The 23,448-nt window shown below is 39.8% G+C and overlaps 1 protein-coding gene across 1 annotated transcript in view; it reads right to left on the bottom strand.

Moving 5' to 3' along the window:
* Positions 1 to 9,160: 9,160 nt before the first annotated feature.
* Positions 9,161 to 23,448, bottom strand: part of CPEB2 (cytoplasmic polyadenylation element binding protein 2) — a 30,170-nt gene continuing 15,882 nt past the window's right edge. Inside the window, 4 exon segments of the mRNA XM_087875399.1 lie at positions 9,161 to 9,399; positions 10,228 to 10,398; positions 17,012 to 17,126; positions 17,673 to 17,791. Coding sequence (XP_087731525.1) covers positions 9,161 to 9,399; positions 10,228 to 10,398; positions 17,012 to 17,126; positions 17,673 to 17,791 — 644 coding nt within the window.

Genomic DNA, 23,448 nt, shown 5'->3' with positions numbered 1-23,448 from the left:
ATTTTCTTTCAGAAATTCTTGGGACTATATAAGACTTGAGCTTGGAGCTAAAGTGCCCTATGAAAATAATGGAAGGATGGGCTGAGATAAAGTGGTTTCCCTCATTATTTTAGGCACACAAATATTCATTTAGAATAGTGTTTCTTAACCTTAGCTACATGGAGATGCGTACACCTCAACGTCCAGAATTCTCCAGTAAGCATGCTGGCTGGGGAATTCTAAGAGTTGAAGTCCACATATCTTAAAGTGGCTAATATTGAGAAATACTGCTTTAGATTAATATTAGAATTTAATTATGTAGATTTACCCTCAGCTACGTACTAACGTTATATGCAGAATAGCACAAAAGCAGAATGTGACAGAATGTGAATTCAAAAGGTATTTAGTCTTGAAAGAATTGGAAATAATTGATTGAAAAAGCATTTAAATGAACTAAGTAGATTTCCCAGATCTTCAACTAATACAGGGGAATAAGAGAGGACCTTTTTACATGTGAAGGCAGAGAGGACCTTTTTACATGTGAAGGCAATGAAACTTGTAGAAGGCACTCCGCTTCAGTGAATGGCTTCTTAATTGTTGATGATGTAGGTACAAATTGATAGAAATCTGAGGAAAAATATGCCAATAACCTAAGTTTATTAGTCTGTCAACAATATTACAAATATTTAAAAATGACTTATTATATAAATAGTTGGCAGCTATTCCATTACAGAATTAAATTACCAGTACAACAAACAAACTGCAGATTTAGACACCTTGAAGTAATAGTAAAATGAACAGAAAGGTCTTAAGCTGAAGGTGAGCAGCCAAGGGAGCATCCTCTCCAACTCTACACTACACTCTACACTACTGGGAAATTTGCTTCTCCTTCTTCTTTAATACCCCATTACAAATACAAAATAAACTTAACAGAAGATATTAATTTGCATATCAAAGAACAATTTATAATTATAACACTCTGTAAACCACTTGTGCGATTCTTTACAGAAACTTGAATTTAGAAACTAATTGCTTTTAATATTACAAAGATTTCAGCTCCAAAAATAATTCAACATAAAATTAACCTTTAGCAATTAGCATCATAAAATTATACATTTCCACATAAAAATACAAAACAATATTAATGAGAAGAATATGAAAAATCATTCCAAGCACTTTTGCTATTTTAAACAAAACAAAGAAACAAAACCCAAAATGACAACAAAATAGAAATATGCATGAAAAAAGTCTATCCCTTTGTTAGCAAAACACTATCCAAAATAAATATAATCATTTACATCAGTACAAAGATTTCTGAATTTTAAAAAATAGTTGCAATGACAAAAGGGGTTTTCTTTTTCTGACAGTAAAAAATGATACTGTGGATAAAATTTGCAAAAGATGCAATGAAAAAATAAAATTTGCATTAAAAAGGTTTACATGGGTATTCTTTTTATACAAACATTAGAAACAGTATTGCACATCACAACACAGAATCGAGGTTAGTCAGCCTTCCAAAATGTGTTATATTCAAGTTTTGTAGCATCTTTGAGGAGAAGCCTTGGGCAACCAGATGCAAACATGGAATTAAGGATCAAGTGTTTTCCATACACAAATATATAAATGCTAAATGTTTCCTTCTTAACAAAAAGTGTGGACTTTTTAAAGCATTTTTCCTTCCACATCATACATTTGAAAAAGCAATATGCACATCTGGGATATCAAAAGTAAAGAAGCTTAAAAAATTTAAAATACAATAAAATTATCATTTTTTTTACAAAAATAGTAAAATAAATATGATTTATAAAGCAAAAGCAATACAGCATTGAATACTAGAGAAAACAGGGGTGCAATCCAGCAGCACATCTCTTATGTCAACCATCTTTTAATAAGCAGAAGATATGCATAAAATCCGTAGATACCACCTCTCCTCTGACAAATGAAAAGAGGCTAATAGATCAACTGCTTTGTTAATACAAGGGGTGAATATTTCTATTGGATTCTACTGGATTACACCCAAAATTCATGGATTAAGGACAAAAAAAGGAGATGTAAAATTAGCACCAATAGCCCCAGAAATGAAGTAACAAGCATAGCTTGATATTTGATTAGTTTACCCATGTCAAATAAAGGATAACACCATCCTATTTGACAGCTATATTGTAGAGAAGGGAAAAACATCTCCATTATTTTAATTGTGTACTATTTGTCGATATTAATTTCATTATTTAAAACATATAAAGGTGCTTCAGTTTTAAACTTCAAGCAAGAAATATGAAAATAAAGTTAAAAACATTTGCAGAATTAATTATACTTAAATAATTAACACTTCAAAACTGTTTTTTTTATTCCAAAAATTGAGGTATAGCAAAGGAGATGTCATTTGTCAAAAAAAATCTGTGCCTCAAAATAGCTGACTAGTTGGAAAAAATCTCTTATAGAGATATAAAAATAGTGCATAACAAATGTCAAAAATGGATCAAAGTTTAGCAGGGCTTAAGGTTAGAAAAAAATACTCCAAGAAGTCTGGAGGATCATGGTTAAGTAACAAATACAATACATTGATAAATAAATCAGTTAAAGGTTTTTTTTTAAAAAAACAGCATCAACTTTAAAACTTTAAAACCCTGAACTACAATCACAACAGTACTAGACATGAAACATATACTGAGCAGTACAAGGAGCTCACCAATTTTAAAATTTTAACCAATTTTAAGAATAAACTATACTGTGATAAAGGATTGTCCCTGAGGACATGGCAAGAGCATAACCCTGGTTAATTGCTCTCTGTAAAAAGGACTGCAATTCTGAACTTGCTTCTATCAGGTGTTTGAACTGCACAGTAGCTCTTCCACTGGAACAAAAAAGTGTAGTTGCACTGACATGTTCCAAGATGGACACAAAGACTACTAGTGACATTCTTTAAGAAAATGTTTTGTTTACTTGGTTACATCATCCAGAATCTTGCATGCAATACCATTACTTGAAATGGCTTCACCTGTATTAAAATCTAAACTTGACTGTCAGTAAATGAACTGGACTTCACACAACAGTAATATCATTTGGATAAATATATTGTCAATATACTGAGGTCAAATACTGTATAAGAGAATTTAAGCCTGGTTTCATTATTGTCTTCAAGATAAGATTTACCTTCTGCAACTAGCTGTAGAAATATTATACCATCTCCATTTTGACTTTATTTAGATTTTTATTAGTAAAGCATTTTCTTGGTATCAGCATATTTCAGTGTTCATTTTTCAGTAGTTTCCCATTTGGTGACTGGTTAGCAGTGGGCTCCCCATCTTTGTTTTGGAGAGGACATTTTAACAATCAATGGGGTTGAAATAAATAATAAAATATTCTAATGTTTTAACCAAATCTGTGTCTATGCTATATTACTCCACATAACCTCACACCACATCAACTACAACATTATATCCAATCTATAAAAATTGAATTCCTCCACCAACCTGGTCACAAAATAGCTGCACTTTCTAATCTAAAACTAATTTACATATTGTATACATGTAGGACACTTTTAGGGGGGAAAAGCTTGAGAGTCACAATAATGCATGCAAGTCCTTTGTTATAAATGTTGCAGTGTGCTCATGCTATCTAGATTTCAGAGCCTTACTTTAAAAATTGTCAATAACTTATCTCCTGTTAAATCTAGTGCATGCATATGTTGTATACAGGTAAGTAAACATGCAATTTTCATATTCTAAAACTATGGCAGTTTGTGCCATATTGTGTTACTTGCATTTTAATCGGTAATGCAGAATATCTTAAAATGTTTTTATCCTGTTTTTATAGGTGGCATTACATATTTATTTATTTATTATATTATATTTCTATACCGCCTTTCTCCCGTAGGACTCAAGGCGGTGTACAGTCAAGAAAAATATAGACACACAAACATCATAAAATTGCTAATTAAAATTGTTACTTAGTTTGGTCAATTAAATAAAACCCAGAATTAGATAACATTTAAAAAATCATTCGCATGTTTGTATGTTTAGCCCTGCCTGTTGGAACATCAGGGTCTTGAGGGCACGGCGGAAAGCACAGAGATCAGGGATATTCCGTATCTCCGGGGGCAGTTCATTCCAAAGGGTTGGAGCCCCCACAGAGAAGGCCCTCCCCCTGGGAGTCGCCAGTCGACATAATTTGACTGACGGTACCCTGAGTAGTCCCTCCCTGTGAGAACGAACTGGTCGGTGGGAGGCTATTGGTGGCAAAAGACGGTCTCGTAGATACCCAGGTCCTAAACCATGGAGCACTTTAAAGGTGATAACTAACACCTTGAATCGCACCCGGAAGACCACCGGGAGCCAGTGCAGCTCGCATAGGAGAGGTGTTACATGGGCGTAATGAGCTGCGCCCATAATCACCCGCGCGGCTACGTTCTGGACCAGTTGGAGCCTCCGGGTGCTTTTCAAGGGGAGCCCCATGTAGAGAGCATTACAGTAGTCCATACGGGAGGTAACTAGGGCATGAGTGACCGTGCGCAAGGCGTCCCGATCCAGAAAGGGACGCAACTGGCGGATCAGGCGAACCTGATAAAAGGCACCCCTGGCCACGGCCGTCAAATGATCTTCTAAAGATAACCATGAATCCAGGAGGACACCCAAGTTGCGGGCCCGCTCTGTGGGGAGCAAGATCTCATCCCCTATTGTCAGTGATGGTACCAGCTGACTATACCGGGACGCCGGAAGCCACAGCCACTCGGTCTTGGAGGGGTTGAGTCTGAGCTTGTTTCTCCCCATCCAGATCCGCACGGCCTCCAGGCAACGGGACATCACAGCAAGGGCATCATTGGGGTGGTCTGGGGTGGAGATGTATAGCTGTGTGTCATCAGCATACTGATGAACACTCACCCCAAAACCACGGATGATCTCACCTAGCGGTTTTACATAAATGTTGAATAGAAGGGGTGAGAGGACTGACCCTTGCGGCACCCCACAAATAAGGTGCCTCGAGGTCGACCTCTGCCCCTCTGCCAACACAAACTGCGAATGGTCAGAGAGGAAGGAGGAGAACCACCGAAGCATGGTGCCCCCTATTCCTAACTCCTCCAGCCGGTGCAGTAAGATACCATGGTCGATGGTATCAAAAGCCGCTGAGAGATCTAATAGGACCAGGATAGAGGAGCAACCTCTGTCCCGAGCCCTCCAGAGATCATCCACCAATGCGACCAATGCCGTTTCTGTGCTGTATCGTGACCTGAAGCCCGACTGGAACTGATCCAGATAGACAACTTCATCCAGGTATCGGGGTAGTTGTCGCGCCACCACACTCTCAACAACCTTCACAACAAAGCGAAGATTGGAGACTGGACGATAATTTGATAATATAGCCGGGTCCAGGGAAGGCTTCTTGAGGAGGGGCTTCACAACCGCCTCTTTCAAGGCGGCGGGAAAGACACCCTCACTCAGAGAAGCATTTATAATCCCCTGGAGCCAGCCTCGTGTAACCTCCCGGGAGGCCAGTACCAACCAGGAGGGACACGGGTCCAATAAACATGTGGCAGCATTAAGCTTGCCCAGAATCCTGTCCACGTCCTCAGGAGCCACAGAGTCAAACTCTTCCCAGATAACGCTCTCAAGACCTGCCCCCGTCTCCTCCCCTGGATCTACCCAATCGGAGTCCAGGCCTTCCCAAATCTGAGCGACTTTATCATGCAGGAATTGTACAAAATCCTCAGCTCGACCCTTTAAGGGATCTTCCCGTACCCCCACCTGAAGTAGGGAGCGGGTCACCCTAAACAGCGCAGCTGGGCGGTTCTCTGCAGATGCAATAAGAGCGGAGAAGTAGCTAGACTTCGCCATTCTTATCGCCACTAGGTAGGTCTTAATATAAGATCTCATCTGTGTTCGGTCAGATTCAGATCGGCTTGTCCTCCAATCACTCTCCAGGCGTCTTTTCCGATGCTTCATCTCTCTCAGCTCCTCGGAAAACCAAGGAGCTAGATGAGATCGGCATCGGGTCAGAGGCCGCAAAGGCACGACGCGGTCCAAGGCCCCAGTAGCCGCCCTGTCCCAGGCGACCACCAGGTCCTCAGTCGTGTCGTGAGCCAGAGTCTCAGGAAATGGCCCAAGCTCCATCAGGAACCTTTCAGGGTCCATCAGGCGCCTGGGATGGAACCATTTGGTTGGTTCCGTCTCCCTGCGGTGGGTGGAAGTGACTTGAAAGTCCATGTGAAGGAGAGAATGATCAGACCATGACAAGGGCTTGATGTCTATATCCCCTATTCTTAGATCATTCAGCCACTGATCAGAGACAAAAATCAAGTCCAGAGTGTGATTCCCCAAGTGGGTGAGGCCTTGAACTACCTGGGTCAGGCCCATGGCCGTCATGGAAGCCATGAACTCCCGAACCGTCTCCGACATCTCACCAGCAGATGGCAGGTTAAAATCCCCCATAACAATAAGTCTGGGGGTTTCCACCGCCACCCCGGCTATAATGTCGAGCAGCTCAGGGAGGACCGCTGTTACGTGGCAGGGAGCCAGGTACGCAATCAGTAGGCCCATCTGAATCCCCTGACCCTACTTCACAAGGAGGGACTCACATCCGGCTATCTGAGGAACAGTGGCCTCCCTCGGGCAAAGACTTTCTCTAAAGATTGCTGCCACTCCCCCACCCCTTCCCTGAGCCCTTGGCTGATGGAATGCATGGAAACCTGGCGGGCACATTTCCACAAGGGGAACTCCTCCCTCCTGGCCTAACCAGGTCTCCGTAATCCCTGCCAGGTCAGCACCCCCCTCTGAAATAAGATCATGAATGAGGGGGGCTTTATTTACCACTGACCTGGCATTACATAACATCAGCCGTAGACCCAGGGTCTGAGACTCTGAACAACCCGGGAAACGAGCAGTGCTTTGGGGGTCGGAGTGAGCAATCGCTCGTAAACATCGAGTGTGCACTCCCGAAACATAATATGGCCCCCTGCAGCTGTCATATCTGCCCCTCTCACTTACTATACTAATGCCCATCGCTTCATCCCCCTGCATCCTTGTCAGATTTCTGTCCCCATCCTCCCCACCATGATTATCAGACCCATTATCCCTTTCAGTGGATTTATGGATCCCCCCAGATCCATTCCCACAATCCCTCCCAGAACCCCTTAAAATAGAACTTAAAGATTTATCTAAAAAACCCCAAAGCCGTCGGTTTTTTGCAAACCACCTCTCAGGGTTCCAAAACCCGTCCTCAAGGGCGGCCCTTGATAACTGAGAGGGCCAGACATGCGAGAGGGCGGAATCTCACAGTGCAAGGAGCTCCGCAGTTGAATACATCAAAGATAGGAGCGAGTTGAAGGAGATGAAGGATCATTTTCTTCTAAGAGTGTTAGAGATGGTTAAGACAGGTAATTTAAAATAAGGGAGGAAATAGATGTAAAAGGGAGACCAGTATGTTACAAATGTCAATACATCGGAACATCATCGCCCTCTCACGACGATGGGAAGTCTTGTGGTTGTAGTAAGTCCATCCAAAGGAGGTGGGGGTAGAGGTCTCAAAGGGTCGTCCTCTTACAGCGACCAAACCATTTGAAACAAACAAAGAGAAGGTGGTCTATCTCCCCATAATCCAAGACTCTCGATGTCTGTATCTCCTCCAGTCCTGATACCAGCGATGGCCGAGGATTAGATCAAAAAAGTAAGGCAGAGCCACTGGACAAAGTATTTAGGGTTAAATAATCAGGGTAATCTTGGGGGAATAGGTGGTAAATAAAGCTGCAGATCGATCTAAGATTGTAAGTTAACACTGAGTGGTCGTAATAGATCTAGATCTGATAAAGGAGAGAGGGACAGTTGAGGGGGAGAGTAAGTCATCATCTCCAGCTTGTAATCCTCAGTCCCTATCCATCACCTTGCTCAGGCTACTTAGTTCAATTAGTTTAATAAGTCCTCAGAGTTTCAAGAAAGAGGAGTGCAACAGATCCCTAGAGGTTGAAGGGATCCTAACATTTATAGCCTTTGCAGCATTGCCCTCTCTTCTATTAACAACGAGGGCTTCCTTGCAGCCTCTGGTGTTGCTGTCGCCATCGCTGCCATTAGCGCCATTCCCCTCACCATTGTGGTAACCCCCCTTGCCATAGACATCATCGCCGCCGTGTTGCTACATGCAGCGCCTATTAGCCCAGGCATCATTATCAACACCCTATCCGGAGTCGCTGTTGCCACTGTCTCGCCAACCATTTCATCAGCTGTATTAGACTCAGTGGATGACCCGGTCATGACAACCAGGTTTTGATGTTGACATCCTCCCCACCGCCCTCAGTCTTTTTACTGACAAACAGCTGATCTTCGGGCTCGGCTCGGGTTTTATCCTTGGGCTTCATCCACAGCTCTATTGAGCCGAAAATACCTCAGCTTGCTGGGAGGGGGGTCTGTGGATGGTTAATTGACCCCCACACTCTTGAAAATGTCAAAACATCTCCCTCCTAGCCTCGGAGTTTCAGCTCTGAGCTGCCATTTTGTTTTGCAACTGTCAACGGAATCAACATAGAACTGTCAACATATAACACCTATATAGCAGCAAAGCTAATACAGCTTGTGATTATAAATGTTTAAAAATACCTAATAAATCAGATTATCTTGAAGTATTATTTCTTGCAAGTCAAAATGGAGAGCAAAAAACCCAACCCTATTTTTTTAAAAAATGATGTATACACTGAAAATAGCAACGATAATAAAAAATAAGCTTTTTGTAGCAGCCGTATTCCCTCTTCTCTATTTTTGCTACCTTTGGTAAATTTGCGGGAGAGATCTTGAATTTAAAAACCCATGTTTAGAAATAAGTGCATGCTTCACCCACTAACTATAGCAGCAAACAGTGTGCCCCATGCAAAAAACATTCTCTCATCTAATATTAATTCTACATATAAAAATAAGTTGGAAAAATTAAAAGAAAACTATTTTATTATTATTATTTTAACATGAAAATATCAGAAAAAATTAGTAAGCCTGAGATGTAGGGTTTTGGTGAAAAACAAGAGGCTTTGTAGCATTTTGGCTGCTGAAAAAAGATGTATATCTAAGAGAGCTGGAGTGAGAAGCAGAAGAATGCACTTATTTCTTTTGCATGTCAACATCTTCAAGGAATCCTTCCTTCCTTCCTTCCTTCCTTCCTTCCTTCCTTCCTTCCTTCCTTCCTTCCTTCCTTCCTTCCTTCCTTTTCAATTCCAGTGGAAGTGGATCTGCAGTGGCCGGTCCGCCCCCTCCTTAACCAATGGCTTATGGAATTCACGCCCTGCCCGAGAATGGATGTTTGCCCAGCAAAACTCACAGTAATACTGTAGGCAAGTAACATTGGCACAAAAAAAGGGAGCAAACTTTCCACCACATCGTGCACCCTGGCATTCATCACACATCTGGTCATCCAACACATATGGCTTTACCTCCACCTGTTTAAAAAAAACAGACACGTGAAGAGGAAAGCAAAGAAACATTAATACTGAATATTTGGACTCTGAAATATCAGTTAAGTAATGCTACAGGATTATGCTCCTTAATAATATTATAAAGTAACTAACGCTGGAATAAAATAGAATGACAAGTCTGTTATGAGGTTTGAACCTTTTATCAGAAGTAACAAAAAATTCCTATTCATCTTGCTTTGTCATTTCTCTTTTGGTAAATATAATTCACAATTATTACAAAACTGCAAATAAAGAATTTAGGTATCAAGGCAGCAAATATCACTACTATTTTAACCAGTAATCCTACTTCTAATTAAAAAAAATGTATCCTTGGAAGACCTCCAAATTACTGCTGGAGATGATCAGCACTGCAAATTTATCCTTGTGGTCAACCAGGCTTGATTCCTATTTGGTGACAGCTCTTTATTTTAATAATATGTTTCAGAAACAACTGATATTGAAACAAAACAAAATCAGCTGTTGCCTCCCTAAAAAAAGCTTTAGAAAATATATTGCCACAATTGATAATCAGAAATAGGTTAAGTAGGAAAAGAAAACTATGTAAAGTTAGGTATTATGAGCACAAACAAGAAAAAAAATCTTTCTTATATTATTTAAAATTATATGCAATATTACACCTCTACCATCTAAACAGTTGCTCCAAGAATTCTACTTAGGTGCAGCTACTAGGAAACAGATTATGATCAACATCCAGCTACTAATTAGTTTTGATAAAATAGATAAAATAGTCAATTTTATCAATGATCATGTTGTGTAACTTGTGAAAAGCAAACAAGCTTATTCCTTCTCTCCAAACTTACTCGTATCACCATGTTGAAGCTGAACAAACCGAGCACTGATAGCTGCAATGTAGCTCTGTTGATTGGAAAAAGCCACTCATCCAGCACCTTTGGGGTATTTTAGTTCAGGGTCGGTATCAATTTCTGCATAACACACTCCACCATAGAGACGGTCCATTATCATAGCTAATTCCACTACAAAGAAACAAAACATATTGGCTAAAGAATCTTTAAATAAATAAATGTATTTTAAATCAAAAACTACTTGAAAAGTTATAAAGTATAATATTGGTATGCAGTGTAGAATATCATCTGCAATGTGATGCATAATCAATGTTAGAATCCAATAGAACATTAAATAAGGACTAGGAGAAGGGAATCTCCTAGTATGGGATTTGGAAAACTAATTTGTTCAATTTAGGCACCAAGCAAATCCCAACTAGCACCATAAAATAAAACCAAACAAAATACAAAAATAAAAAATAAAGATACAGTGTAATAACAAAGTGATAATAAAAGAGACAACAAACAAAAACAGATCACAAGACTGACTAACATCCTGCCCTGAAACAGATCTAAAATGGCCTCAATCCTGATTAGGTTAGGTCTTCAACACTTTTCAGAATGCTATCAGGAGGAGAGTAACATAGATTATCAAGGAGCATCTCATTCCACAGCTGTGTCAGACATGTTCCAGTTCCTTGGTCCCAAAAGATGTTTCCAAGTTAACACTGTACCAAATTTATTTTTTAATTACTGTATGAAGCTTTTTAAATAATGATCTGTATTCCCAGAGCTTGGTTTGCTGGTCCTCTAATGTAGGAACTGAGTGCTATTTCTAATGGAAACCATACAGTATCATAGCAACTGTTACCAGAAGTGGGTTTCAGCAGGTTCTGACCAGTTCTGGAGAACTGGTAGCGGAAATTTTGAGTAGTTCGGAGAACCGGTAGTAAAAATTCTGACTGGCCCCGCCCCCATCTTTCTGTCAATCCCAGCTGATCGGATAGACTATCGGATAGACTATCTATTATCAGTCTATAATAGATAATAAAGCCACACCCACAGAACCGGTAGTAAACAATTTTGAAACCCACCACTGACTGTTACCATGCACAAAGCTAATTCTGTATACTTTGTATAACTATAAGGATCAGTGATGCTCAATAGCAAAATAGCTAGCAGCAAAGGAAAAGTATTTAACATTTGTTTCATTATACAGTATAATAAATCATCTTGCAGAATTGCTGGGCTTTGTGACATCGCCATTATGTATGGAATGATGTAATGATACTACATTTTACATTTCCATTAGGTTTTTGAATATGCATAATCTATTTTGAAAATCAATCAAAAGCAGTATATCATTGAAAAGAGTTTAAGAGTTTATTAGATTTTTATACCGCCCTTCTCCCAAAGGACTCAGGGTGGTGTACAGCCATATTAAAACACATAGATTTATAAAATTTAAAACCAATTTAAAATCGAATATAAAATTTGGCCGTGAATTAAAACATACATACATTTTAAAAATTCATACTAGGCCAGTCCGGCTTGCTGAAACAGAAGGGTCTTAAGGGCGCAGCGAAAAGTATGCAGGTCGGGGATAAGACGAAGCTCTAGGGGCAGCTCATTCCAGAGGGCTGGTGCCCCCACAGAGAAGGCTCTCCCCCTGGGTATCGCCAGTCAGCATTGTTTGGCCGATGGCACCCTGAGGAGTCCCTCTCTGTGGGAGTGTATTGGCCGGTGGGAGGTTGTTGCTGGCAGAAGGCGGTCTCGTATATACCCCAGTCCTAAACCATGGAGCGCTTTAAAGGTGGTAACCAACACCTTGAATCGCACCCGGAAGATCACCGGGAGCCAGTGCAGCTCGCGCAGGAGGAGTGTTACGTGGGTGCGCCGAGTCGCACCCATAACCACCCGCGCGGCCGCATTCTGGACCAGTTGGAGCCTCTGAGTGCTCTTCAAGGGGAGCTCCATGTAGAGAGCGTTGCAGTAGTCCAGACGGGACGGGACGAGGGCATGAGTGACCGTGCGCAGGGCATCCCCGTCCAGAAAGGGACACAACTAGTGCATCAGGCGAACCCGATAAAAAGCTCCCCTGGCCACGGCCGTCATGTGATCTTCCAAAGACAGCCATGCATCCAGGAGAATGCCCAAGTTGCGAGCCCTCTCTGAGGGGGCCAAGGTCTCGCCCCCAATAGTCAGCGATGGAACCAGCTGACTATACTGGGACGCCGGGATAAAAAACATCTAGTATATGTTTTCTTTGAGCAAATTTAATATCGGATTTCAAGTGATGTTCCCTTCATTGAATATTAATTGTCCTACTTAAATTTTGTTTCTATCATGTAATCTGACTTGTTCAGTTTCTGACTCACATTTCAGTTACAACTCATTGCCCTAATAGATATTGTTTTCAAATTTGATCATTTCAAATTTCTAAGTATTCCATACTGTTTTTGTAATTTCGATAGACCAAAATTTTGAAGGTACTAAAATCAATGATGCTTTTTCAGATATTCCAAGGAAAGATTCTTGAAATATCTGGTTTTTTTAAATATACACCTTCATAAAAGTAAATATTTAATACTGAGGGCAGAGGCAGTAAGCCTGGAGTTATTCTTTTTTTATATTTGTCCCATTCAGTACTTTTAATAAAGCTATGTACAATTAAATGATTTTGTATTTGTACTAGACCAAAGATATTTCTGCAGGTTTTCTAGGAATCCTGTTCCTATTGTAGTATATAATAGTATTATAATGTTATATTATATTATCCAACTATACAGTGGTGTAATCCAATCTGTAATAAGAGAGTATAATTTAAAATTAGATGCTGCTAATCCATCTCATTCTTTTGCATTTTGTAGAATATAAAGTTTGATCTTCTGTCTTTTATTTGACCAAATTAAATTAGTTATTTGTCTTTGCCATTCAATGTCTTTTCAATTCTTATTGTAATAATTTGTAATAAAAACTTAAATCTTGAAAAAATGGGCATTTTATTGTTGATAATCTTCCAAGCCAAGACAGTTGTAGCTTTTGTATCTAAAATATCTGCCACTGTATTTTTGCAGATCAATGAAAAATTATTTTCTACTTCTGGGAGTTGAAGTCCACATATCTTAAAGTTGCTGAGATTGAGAAACACTGTTTTAAAGTAGAATAGAATAGAATAGAATAGAATAGAATAGAATAGAATAGAATAGAATAGAATAGAATAGAATAGAATAGAATAGAATTCTTTATTGGCCAAGTGTAATTGGACACACAAGGAATTTGTCTTTGGTGCATATGCTCTCAGTGTACATAAAAAGACAAGATACACTTGTCAAGAATCCCAAGGCACATCACCCAGTGACAGTCATATGGTACAATAAGCAATCAAATCATTATAGGAAAAAATCAATATCAAAATAAAGCAACAAAGTTACAGTCATGCAGTCACAAGTGGGAGGAGATGGGCGACAGGAACAATGAGAAGACCAATAGCAACAGAAATGCAGCCTAATGTGAATAGCCTGACAGTGTTAAGGGAGTTATCCATTTAGCAGAGTGATGGCATTCAGGAAAAAACTGTTCTTGTATCTAGTTGTCTTGGTGTGCAGTGCTCTATAGCGTCGTTTTGAGGGTAGGAGTTGAAACAACTTATATCCCGGAGGGGTCTGTAAATATTTTCAGAGCCTTCCTTTTGATTCGTGCAGTATACAGGTCCTCAATGGAAGGCAGGTTGGTAGTAATTGGTTTTACTGCAGTTTTAATTATCCTCTGAAGTCTGTTTCTGTCTTGTTGGGTTGCAGAACCAAACCAGACAGTTATAGAGGTGCAGATGACAGTCTCAATAGTTCCTATGTAGAACTGTATCAGCAGTTCCTTGGGCAGTTTGAGCTTCCTCAGTTGGCACAGAAAGAACATTTTTTGTGCTTTTTTGATGACGATTTTGATGTTAGCTGTGTATTTTAGATCTTGAGATATGATAGAACCTAGAAATTTGAAGTATTGTTGATACTGTTGATACTGTGTTGTCTAGTATTGTAAGAGGTGGTAGTATGGGAGGGTTTCTCCTAAAGTCTAGCATCATTTCTATGGTTTTGAGTGTGTTCAGTTCCAGATTGTTCTGGTCGCACCAAGAGGCTAGTTGTTCAACCTCCCATCTATATATGGATTCACCATTGTCTCGAATGAGAACAATAAATGTTGTATCATCTGCAAACTTTAGTAGTTTAACAAATGGATCGTTTGAGATGCAGTCATTGTATATAGAGAGAAGAGAAGTGGAGAAAGCACACATACTTGCGGGGGGGGGGGGCTGTGCTAATTGTACAGGTATCTGATATGATTTTGCTTAGCTTCACCTGCTGCTTCCTGTCTGTTAGGAAGTAATGCTAGGAAATAGTCTGTGATCATCCACTTAGTATAAACCTCTGTACCTATTGCAGAGGTGCAATTGTACGACCATCCACTAATTAGTCGTGGGGGCGCAATGGTTAGAATACAGTATTGCAGGCTATTTCTGCCGACTGCCAGGGGTTTGATCCTCACTGGCTCAAGGTTGACTCAGCCCTCCATCTTCTGAGGTTGGTAAAATGAGGACCCAGATTGTTGGGGACAATATGCTGAATCTGTAAATTGCTTGGAAAGGATTGTAAAGCATCATGAAATATTATATAAGTCTAAGTGCTATTGCTAAGTACTAATTAGACATAGTAAATTTATGCACTGGTTATATTTTGAGAATACAAAACCAAATTAATTTTGGTGAAATTGCTATATCTCCTTATTTTCACATTTCTAACCCCCCCTTTGCAAGTAGTCCTTGAGTTACGACAGTTCACTTAGTGATGGTTCAAAATCATGGCACCCCCCCCCCAAAGTACTTATGATGGTCATAAGTACATAAGTTACGAATGTTGCAGCATCACAGCAGTTTTGTCCTTATAACCAACTGCAGAGATGCTGCAACATGCCCCCTGTCTATTCCACGCCCCACCCCCCCTGAGCCTGTACAGGCACTGGGCCTGTTTTGCCAGTCCATCCATCCTGTCACCAATTGCTTACTTATATTTAGAAGATCTGCAGAACTCAGGGCCATGTGGCAGAAAAGTAGTCATCTACTCAGATGCTGGTGAAGCTGTTTTGGTTAGATCTTGTACTCATATATGCTTCTGTGCACTTTGGAAAAGGCTTTTTGTGAAGAGCAGAGTCCTCCATGGATGATCGCACCCCTTCAGGCTTCTGTGTGCTTTGGAAAAGCCTTTTTGAGTGGAGCAAGGAGGTTTCCAGGGATGTGAGATCTATCGTGCCCTTGCAGGCTTCTGTGCTCTTTGGAAAAGGTTTTTTGTATGGAGCATAAAGGCCTCCAGGGACGTGATAGATCTCAAGTACCTGGAGGCCTCCGTGTGCATGGAAAAGCCTTTTCCAAAGAGGACAGAAGCCTGCAGAGGTGCGATAGATCTCACAGCCTCCATTAGTTTGAGGGTGAAGGGTGCCTAACATCTTTAGGAACTCCTGCCAGCAGCTAGAGGTAAATTGAGCCATGGTGGCACAGTGGTTAGAATGCAGTACTGCAGGCTACTTCTGCTTATTACCGGCTGCCTGTAATTTGGCAGTTCAAATCTCACCAGGTTCAAGATTGACTCAGTCTTCTATCCTTCCAAGGTTGGTAAAATGAGGACCCAGATTATTGGCAACATCTTAGAGAGGGCTGTAAAGTGGTATATAAGTCTAAGTGCTATTGCTATTGCTATTAAAGAATAAGCAGAAGATTCTAGCATACTACAACATTTGCCAATTTGTTGTACTAGTACAGTGGTGGCTAACCTTTTTGCTGTCACGTGCCAAAACTGGGGAGAGCACAGGGGGGTCTCGCGCATGCGTGCCCACACCCATAATGCAATACCCCCTGCATGCCCTGCTCCCGCGTATGTGCGCACAACCCCATGCTCCCCCACATGAGCAACCCACACACTCCCCCCACCCCCACACATATGCATGCGACCCCCCTGCGCTCCCTGCTCATGCACGTACAACCCTCCGCACTCCCCCCACCCCTGGACATACGCACAAGACCCCCTCCTGCCCCGCGCATGCACATGAGACCGCTGCACATGCGGGGACATCTCCCACATGTGCCCTGCCCTTGCACCAGAGACCCAAAAATCAGCTGGTGGCACACGCAAATGTGTAGTGGAGCTGAGCTAGGCAATGGCGTGCCACCTGTAGTTTTGAATCTGGTTGATTTGTTATTTGTTTCCAATGAAAAGTCTTTATTGGATTGCAAGGTTCTCTCATTGTTTTGTTTGGTAGATGGACTGAAATTTATTTAGGATAAATGGCACTGAATTGGGAAAATTGCATTAGGATAGATACCCCACCCCCAAATTATTTCCAAGGGTAATAAATTGTTGACTCAACCATAAAACATTTAGATACTAAAGAATGTTAATTAATACTGACTAAAGGGGATAATGAAAACAGGAAGCAAGACCATTAGATGACACATATAGAAAAGTACCTCTCTAGAGAAAAAGGCCTGTTTTTGTATAACTCAATAAACAATAGCATTTGTATTGTCTCAGTCATACCTAGCCATACTGGCTTCATTAATACACACACTGGTTTATAGTAGTATAGCCTTTATTGTCATTGTACATCATGTATACAACAAAATTGGTTTAAAGCCAATCAATTATTCTGCTGCACTGATCAAATTTGGGGAAATTTGTAAAGTGTGATTCTTCTCAGTCCTAGCCCCAGTTTTAAAAAAACACACCGGAAGATTGTGGCACTTTGGTTTAACACTTACCAGCTCGTAACGGCCTGGGAACACCAACAACAAAAATGGTTTTTCGAGGATCCAAAGGCTGTGAACCATCCATTACAAAGTCACTATCACTTAAGTTCCAGGGGCGGATCTGAACCTATTAAAGCAAAGCAGTTGCATGACTGTAAATGCATTTATGAGGCACTGCCATTTTGAATCCATATAAGATGCCAGTAACCCATAATAGAAAGAGAAAAGAGGGGAAAAAAACTTTATTTTTTTGGGGGGGGGGCAAGATGGTTGGTGGATTAGCTCCCTTTTTTGCACAACAATGTTGCTTAAATTCTCCCCATTTTATTCATTGGGGCAAATGAAATGTGTTCACTCATTTTAGTAATTACATTAAATTTTTGATGATAAAATTAAATTAAATTAAATTTCATTTTAAGCTGTTTGAATCACCATCCACTAAGAAAAAGTCTTCAGATATATTACAACTTGTTCTGGAAGCTTTTTAAAAAGTACTCAGGTTTCTCTTCCTATAATCCAGGGGTGACAAATTCACGGCCCACAGCCCAGATGCATCACATGCTGGCTATGCTCACCCCTGTTTTAGCAAAGGGGGGGGAGTTGTGATACATCACGTGACGACATGATGACGTGAGTTTGACATTCCTGCTATAGCTTTTTTTTTTTAACTTACAGGCTTATCCTTGATAGTAGGGCTGGAAACACACAAATAAAGCTTTCCATCTTCTTCAAGGTAAGCATCAATCAGAGCTTGAACAGCGCTCTCCTCTTGGAAAAGGAGGAAGGCATAACCTGGATATCAAGGGAGGAGGAGGAAGGGAAAAGAGAAAGCCTAGGATATAGTTAATGTTTTCCTCCTGTTGTCAATATGATCAGGACCCAAAGACAATACACATTTTCTACAAGTGCTCCCATTTTTGCATATTTCTAGTGTTATTTTTTATTACTAAAAATCTTTTTTAAAAAGGAAAATTTCTCTAACGTGTTGTGAAGTAGAGTATATAGTCCTGATATATGAGGTGAAAGTCCAAGGCCCAACTTGTTATTTTAAAATTATGCAAGTCAATCTCACTGATAATAAATAACTTAAGAGCTTAAGGCACAGTGGTTAGAATGCAGTATTACAAGCTAACTCTGCTCACAGCCAGTAGTTCGATCTGGCTCAAATTCAAACAGACAGATTCAAACAAACATAGTTGGAAGGACCTTGTAGATCATCTAGTCTAACCCCCTGCCCAAACAGGAGACCCTGCACCATTTCTGACAGATGGCAGTCCAGTCTCTTCCAGTGATGAAGCTCCTACAACTTCTGAAGGCATGCTGTTCCATTGGTTGATTGTTCTCACTGTCAGAAAATTTCTCCTTATTTAGGAGGGGTATGGCTGACATCATGGCGATATGACGCATTTCATGGGGCTCCGTGGGATTGCACCGAAATCCAAGCTGCTGGGAGATCTGGAGGGACCTAAATCACCTTGGAGGGGTGATGAATAAAGAGAGTACACTCTGCTGATCTCAGGGAGCCTGCAATCTCCCTGATTGATCCGGAGAAGGCTCTCAAATTCAATGGGGAGGAAAAGATGGCCATTACGTGCCGGACTGCTGTGACAGCCAATGGAAAAGAAGCATGGAAGCTTGAATGACAGTGTGATCAATCTGGGTGAGAGACTGTTAAGGATATTGGTGTTGTGTTACCAACCAGCAGAGTAAATGCACAAGGAAACATTGCTGAGAGCGATGAATAAGAATTATGCAAACTGGTTTATCAAAAGCTTACTTTATAGTGGAAAAACAGTCTCATAGTCTTTAAACAAATTCCAAGTCTTTGCCAGTAAATCAGTCCAGTAGTTACAGATATCTTCTTACTCAACAAACAGTAGTTGGTTAGAATAACAAACTCACTCTGGTTCACAAACCACGATGGTAGCAGATCCATCAAACGATGATTAGCAGATAACAACTCCTCTCAATGGTAGTTTATCATAGCAGCTTCATCATCAAACTGAATACGTTACAGTACCTTGCTTAAATACTCTCACAACCAGTCATTACCTAATTACAGCATGACTCGGCATTACAATGAATACCTTTAAAGTAACATAATACATTTACAGATTAAAGTTACAGTACACGTATATTGCCTGGACAACTTAGTTAGGCTCAAACCATATCCTAACAGAGACTTTTAATTTTTAACTTTAATTGAAGAAAGAGTCCCCTGGGAAACATCTGGGTTAAAGTGGGACCCAAAAGGTCCCACTGTCAGCATTCCAGAAGACCCCAACTCCAAATAAAGATGTGGAAGCAAGCATTTTCCAAAGTTCTCTTTACTAGAATAGGTAAATTGGCACATCTGGGAAAACCCGAATCTGAAAGGCCCAGGTTTTCTCTCAGTAAATCAAAACCCCCTAAACCATCCCCTCACTCCTCAGTCACTCCTCTGTTGATCACATGCTCCAATCAACATCCGTCCCATCTCGACTCAGCACTCCGACCTCTCCTTCTCCAGATGCCGGATCGCCCTGACCTTGGCCAACAGGAAGAATGCTATTATGTCTACCAACAACCCCTCTACTAAATCCCCCCTCCTGCTTTCCCACACATGAGAAGGTGGCAGCATGGAAGCTTCTGGCCTAATATGGCTTCCGAAAAGCTGATACCCACTTTTTTCCACCTCCTGAGAAAAGTGGTGAGGAAAGCTTAAGAGCCATTTTTAAAAAGGGAAGTCAAGCAAAAGAACTTTTTTTAAAAAAAGAGTGAAAAACTTTGCAACTTGGAAGCCTGACTGGGTACCTCAAATACAATACTGATTAATTTAGAAGCTTTTGGATACTACAAAATTTGGATATACAGAATTTTCTTTTTTTATTCTATTTTTATAAATTGTGAACCGGAGCAGACTATACAAAAGGAGAAAGAAAAAGGGAGAAGCCACCTACAGGCAGAAGTGGAAGCTGAGAGGTACAAGGGAGAAAGAGGAAAAAGCATATAAAATACATAACCTTGAGAGATTGTGAGACTGAAGATAAGAACTGACTGCTAGATAAATAATTCTTGTGCTATATGTTGCTTAGACTGAATAACTGAGATAGAGAGTGAAACACTGAGACTTTCTATTCTTTTTTTTAATTTATTTTTTATTGAAAAAGTTTTCAAATATAAATTTTTCCCCCTTTTTTCCCCTCCCCCTCCCCCTCCCTAACCCCCCTCCCCACCCATCCTCCCCTATGACTTCTTCGTAACAAAAAACCTAATTCATAACAGATTACTTACTCCCTCCTCTAAATACTGACCTTTACTTACTAAAAATATTATTAATATTATAACATCCCCCTTTATCCATACATTTCAAGAAAGAAAGAAAGAAAAAAAAAAGACATTATACTATAACATTGTAAAATAACTTCTAATTTAGCATAATAGTATTATAACTCCCAATTTGACAATAATCTGCCCTTTTTTTTCTTCTCCCAAACTTATATCTATATATTATTACAACAAATCAAAACCACCTTCCGCTTTAAAACTATACAATAAATCCTACTTTAACATTTAATCTTCTGTATGTATTACTATAACATTTCAAAGCGGCCTTCCCCATAAAATCTAATTTAACATTTATTCCACTCTATCCATTTCCTCCACTCCCCTAAATATATCACTTAAAAATCCCTTTTCTTAAACTAATCAATCTGCAACCTAGCTTATTCACCCACTGTCCTGCAAAATTACCATACACAACAATTCTTAATATCTTTGATTCACTGCCCACGCTACTTAAAAATATATGTATATATATTCCATTATATCTAAATAAAAAAGAAAAGACAATGACTTTAAATTTATAGTCCATATAATATCTTCTTGAAAGTCTTTCCACTGGATTGTTAGGACCATCATCCATAATAGGGTAACATAGCTTGCTGATGCAACAGTTTATTCAAAATCTTCAATCATATCCGCCCCCATCAGTAGTAAATATCCTCTTATATGTATAAAAGTAAAAACAACCACCCGAGTGACATTATAATTATATTCCATATAGTAATAATTGTGGCTTTCATCAGGATTATTGATTCCCATCATCGTAGTGGATAACAACCTGATCTTCTGCTTGCCCCCGCATAATTCTCTTGCCTTATGATTCAAGATAATTATAATATATTTATCAGCACAAAAAAGGAATTCCAAAGTGGATAATTCAAATCCATCAGTTTAAGGCTCTTTTCACATCCCAAGATTACGGCAATGCAGAGATCTGTCACTATCCTCAGGATAATATTGACCAATACGTCGCCTCCTCTATATTTTCACATACTCATTCATTTTTTAAAGTCACTGGCTTCACTGTTGCTTGATTTAGAAATTTCTATTTTGATGCAACCTATTTCTTTTTTTCTTTTCTTTTTGTGGGTTTGATTTCGATCCTGGTTTCCTTTCTACAGATTGTGTATCAACTAATCAGTTTTCATTCTGCTTTGTAGATTGGTCTTGTTGGTTTTGTTTTTGTGTCTCATGTTTCTTTTTTATCCCTTGTATATCCCCTAATTGGTTTCCATGCTTGTCCTTGACTTGATAAGTCATCGCGTTAAAGTCAGGTGCCACTTCTCTCAAATTTGTAGATAATCCAGCTGGGGTATCCGAAAAATCCAAAGGCAATTTATCTGGTACAGTCTCTGTAATTCGATATTTTCCCTTTATTTCCAGCTCCTTCTGCTTATCCTGTATTATACCTGAAGATGTTAAGTTCATTTTCAACCTATTTTGATAAAATTCTTCCGCTCTTTCAACAGTATTTAGCTGGTATCTTTCTCCTTGATATCTCAATATGATACCAACTGGGGTGTCCCACCTAAATGGGATATTTCTCTTTTTTAACTCAGCCACCAGAAAACCAAATTTCTTCCTTTCCGTTAATATCTTAGGTGGGAGTTCTTTGTAAATCCAAATCTTTCTTCCATACAATTGCAAATTAGAATTGAAGGAATTTTGCACAATATTATTCCTAATTTCTTTATCTGTAAAATAAATCACCACATCTCTAGGCAGTTGCCTTTGCTTGGCAATCCAGGAATTTATTCTGTAAACTCTGTCAATCCTACAAAACACGTCCTCAGGTTGAACCTTTAAAATCCCAGCTAGAATTTCAGAAAATATTTTCCTTAAATCATCTCTGTTATTTTCCTGCAAACCTCTCAGTCTTATCGCATATTCTGTAAAATTATATTGTACCATTAGAATCTCTTTTTCAATCCTCTGTTGCAGATTTTCTACGTTACCAGACTTTTGATCAGCCTCCATTTTAGGTTTTTCTTCTGAGCTATTATCCTGAGTGTTTATCAAATCATTTTCAATTTTTTGGATTCTATTATCCAATTTATCTTGAGTTTCTTCCATTTTAGACTCTAGTAAATTAATATTTGTATCCAACTGTATCATAAATTCTGAAAAACCATTAACCGCTTTTAAAATTTTTCGCTCCAAAAAATCAAACTTAGATTTCACCATTTCTTTAATTTCCTGCTTAAATTTTTCAAGATGCTGATTCACAATCTCATCCCTTCTTTCAATCTCCTCCAAGAGAAATTCTATTATATTGAAATCAGGTTTCTGAGACTGGAGAGTTAAAACTTGTTCCTTTAAATTGTTAGTGGGGGAATCCCCCCCCCACTACTTGTTTGTCTGACTTTATAAGTCTCAGTGCCATGTTTCCGCCCAGGCAAGCTTTGTTAAAAGAAAAAAAAAACAAGAAAAAAGACTTCTTTCCAATCAAGAACAATGTCAAGTCTCCAGGGAGAAAAAAGAGAGAAAAAAACACAGGAGCGAAGTTTTGTCTGCAAATGTAGCCAGTGGTATTTATTCCGCTACATTGTAATAATAGAAAACGGAAGGACTTTCCCTTTCAGCCTCTTCTCCAGCCGCGGCAAACGCCATTTTAAAAAGCTTTTTTTTTCCCCCCTTTCCTTTCCTCTTCTCTCTTAAGTAGTTTTTTTTAAAAAAATAAGTAAAATACTTGCGATTCAGTATTACAGGTCCAGCTCACATTTTCTTTGAATAATCTGTTAAATTCGCAGGCTTGCTTTTGACGCCTGGCTCTGCATTAGCAGAGGTCTCCCAAAGCCCGGAGCAGTGGCTGGGGATATGGGGCATCTCATCCGCTCCGTCCCAAAAGTAAAAGAAAATCTTTTGGGACTATGCAGAGAGTTCTACCCACCCCTGCTGGCTCTATCTCCGTTTCCTCATGGAAACGGAGTTTTTTCGAGCCGCCATTCCGCTGTGAAGGCGGCTCTAACAGGCAATGGAAGCTGACGATCCCGAAGGAACATCTGGCGGCGGCCAGCAGCAAACCGGAAGCCTCGAGACTTTCTATTCTTAAAAGTTTAGCTCTTGGAACTCAAATGGAAACATAACAGACAAAGCAAAATAGAAGCTGACAACAGCAAAACACT

This window comes from Pantherophis guttatus, chromosome 8 (assembly GCF_059756535.1).
Source record: "Pantherophis guttatus breed Tessera chromosome 8, ASM5975653v1, whole genome shotgun sequence".
Lineage (NCBI taxonomy): Eukaryota > Metazoa > Chordata > Lepidosauria > Squamata > Colubridae > Pantherophis > Pantherophis guttatus.
Note: the sequence above shows the minus strand (reverse complement) of the source record. Positions and strands in the feature narration are given on the sequence as shown.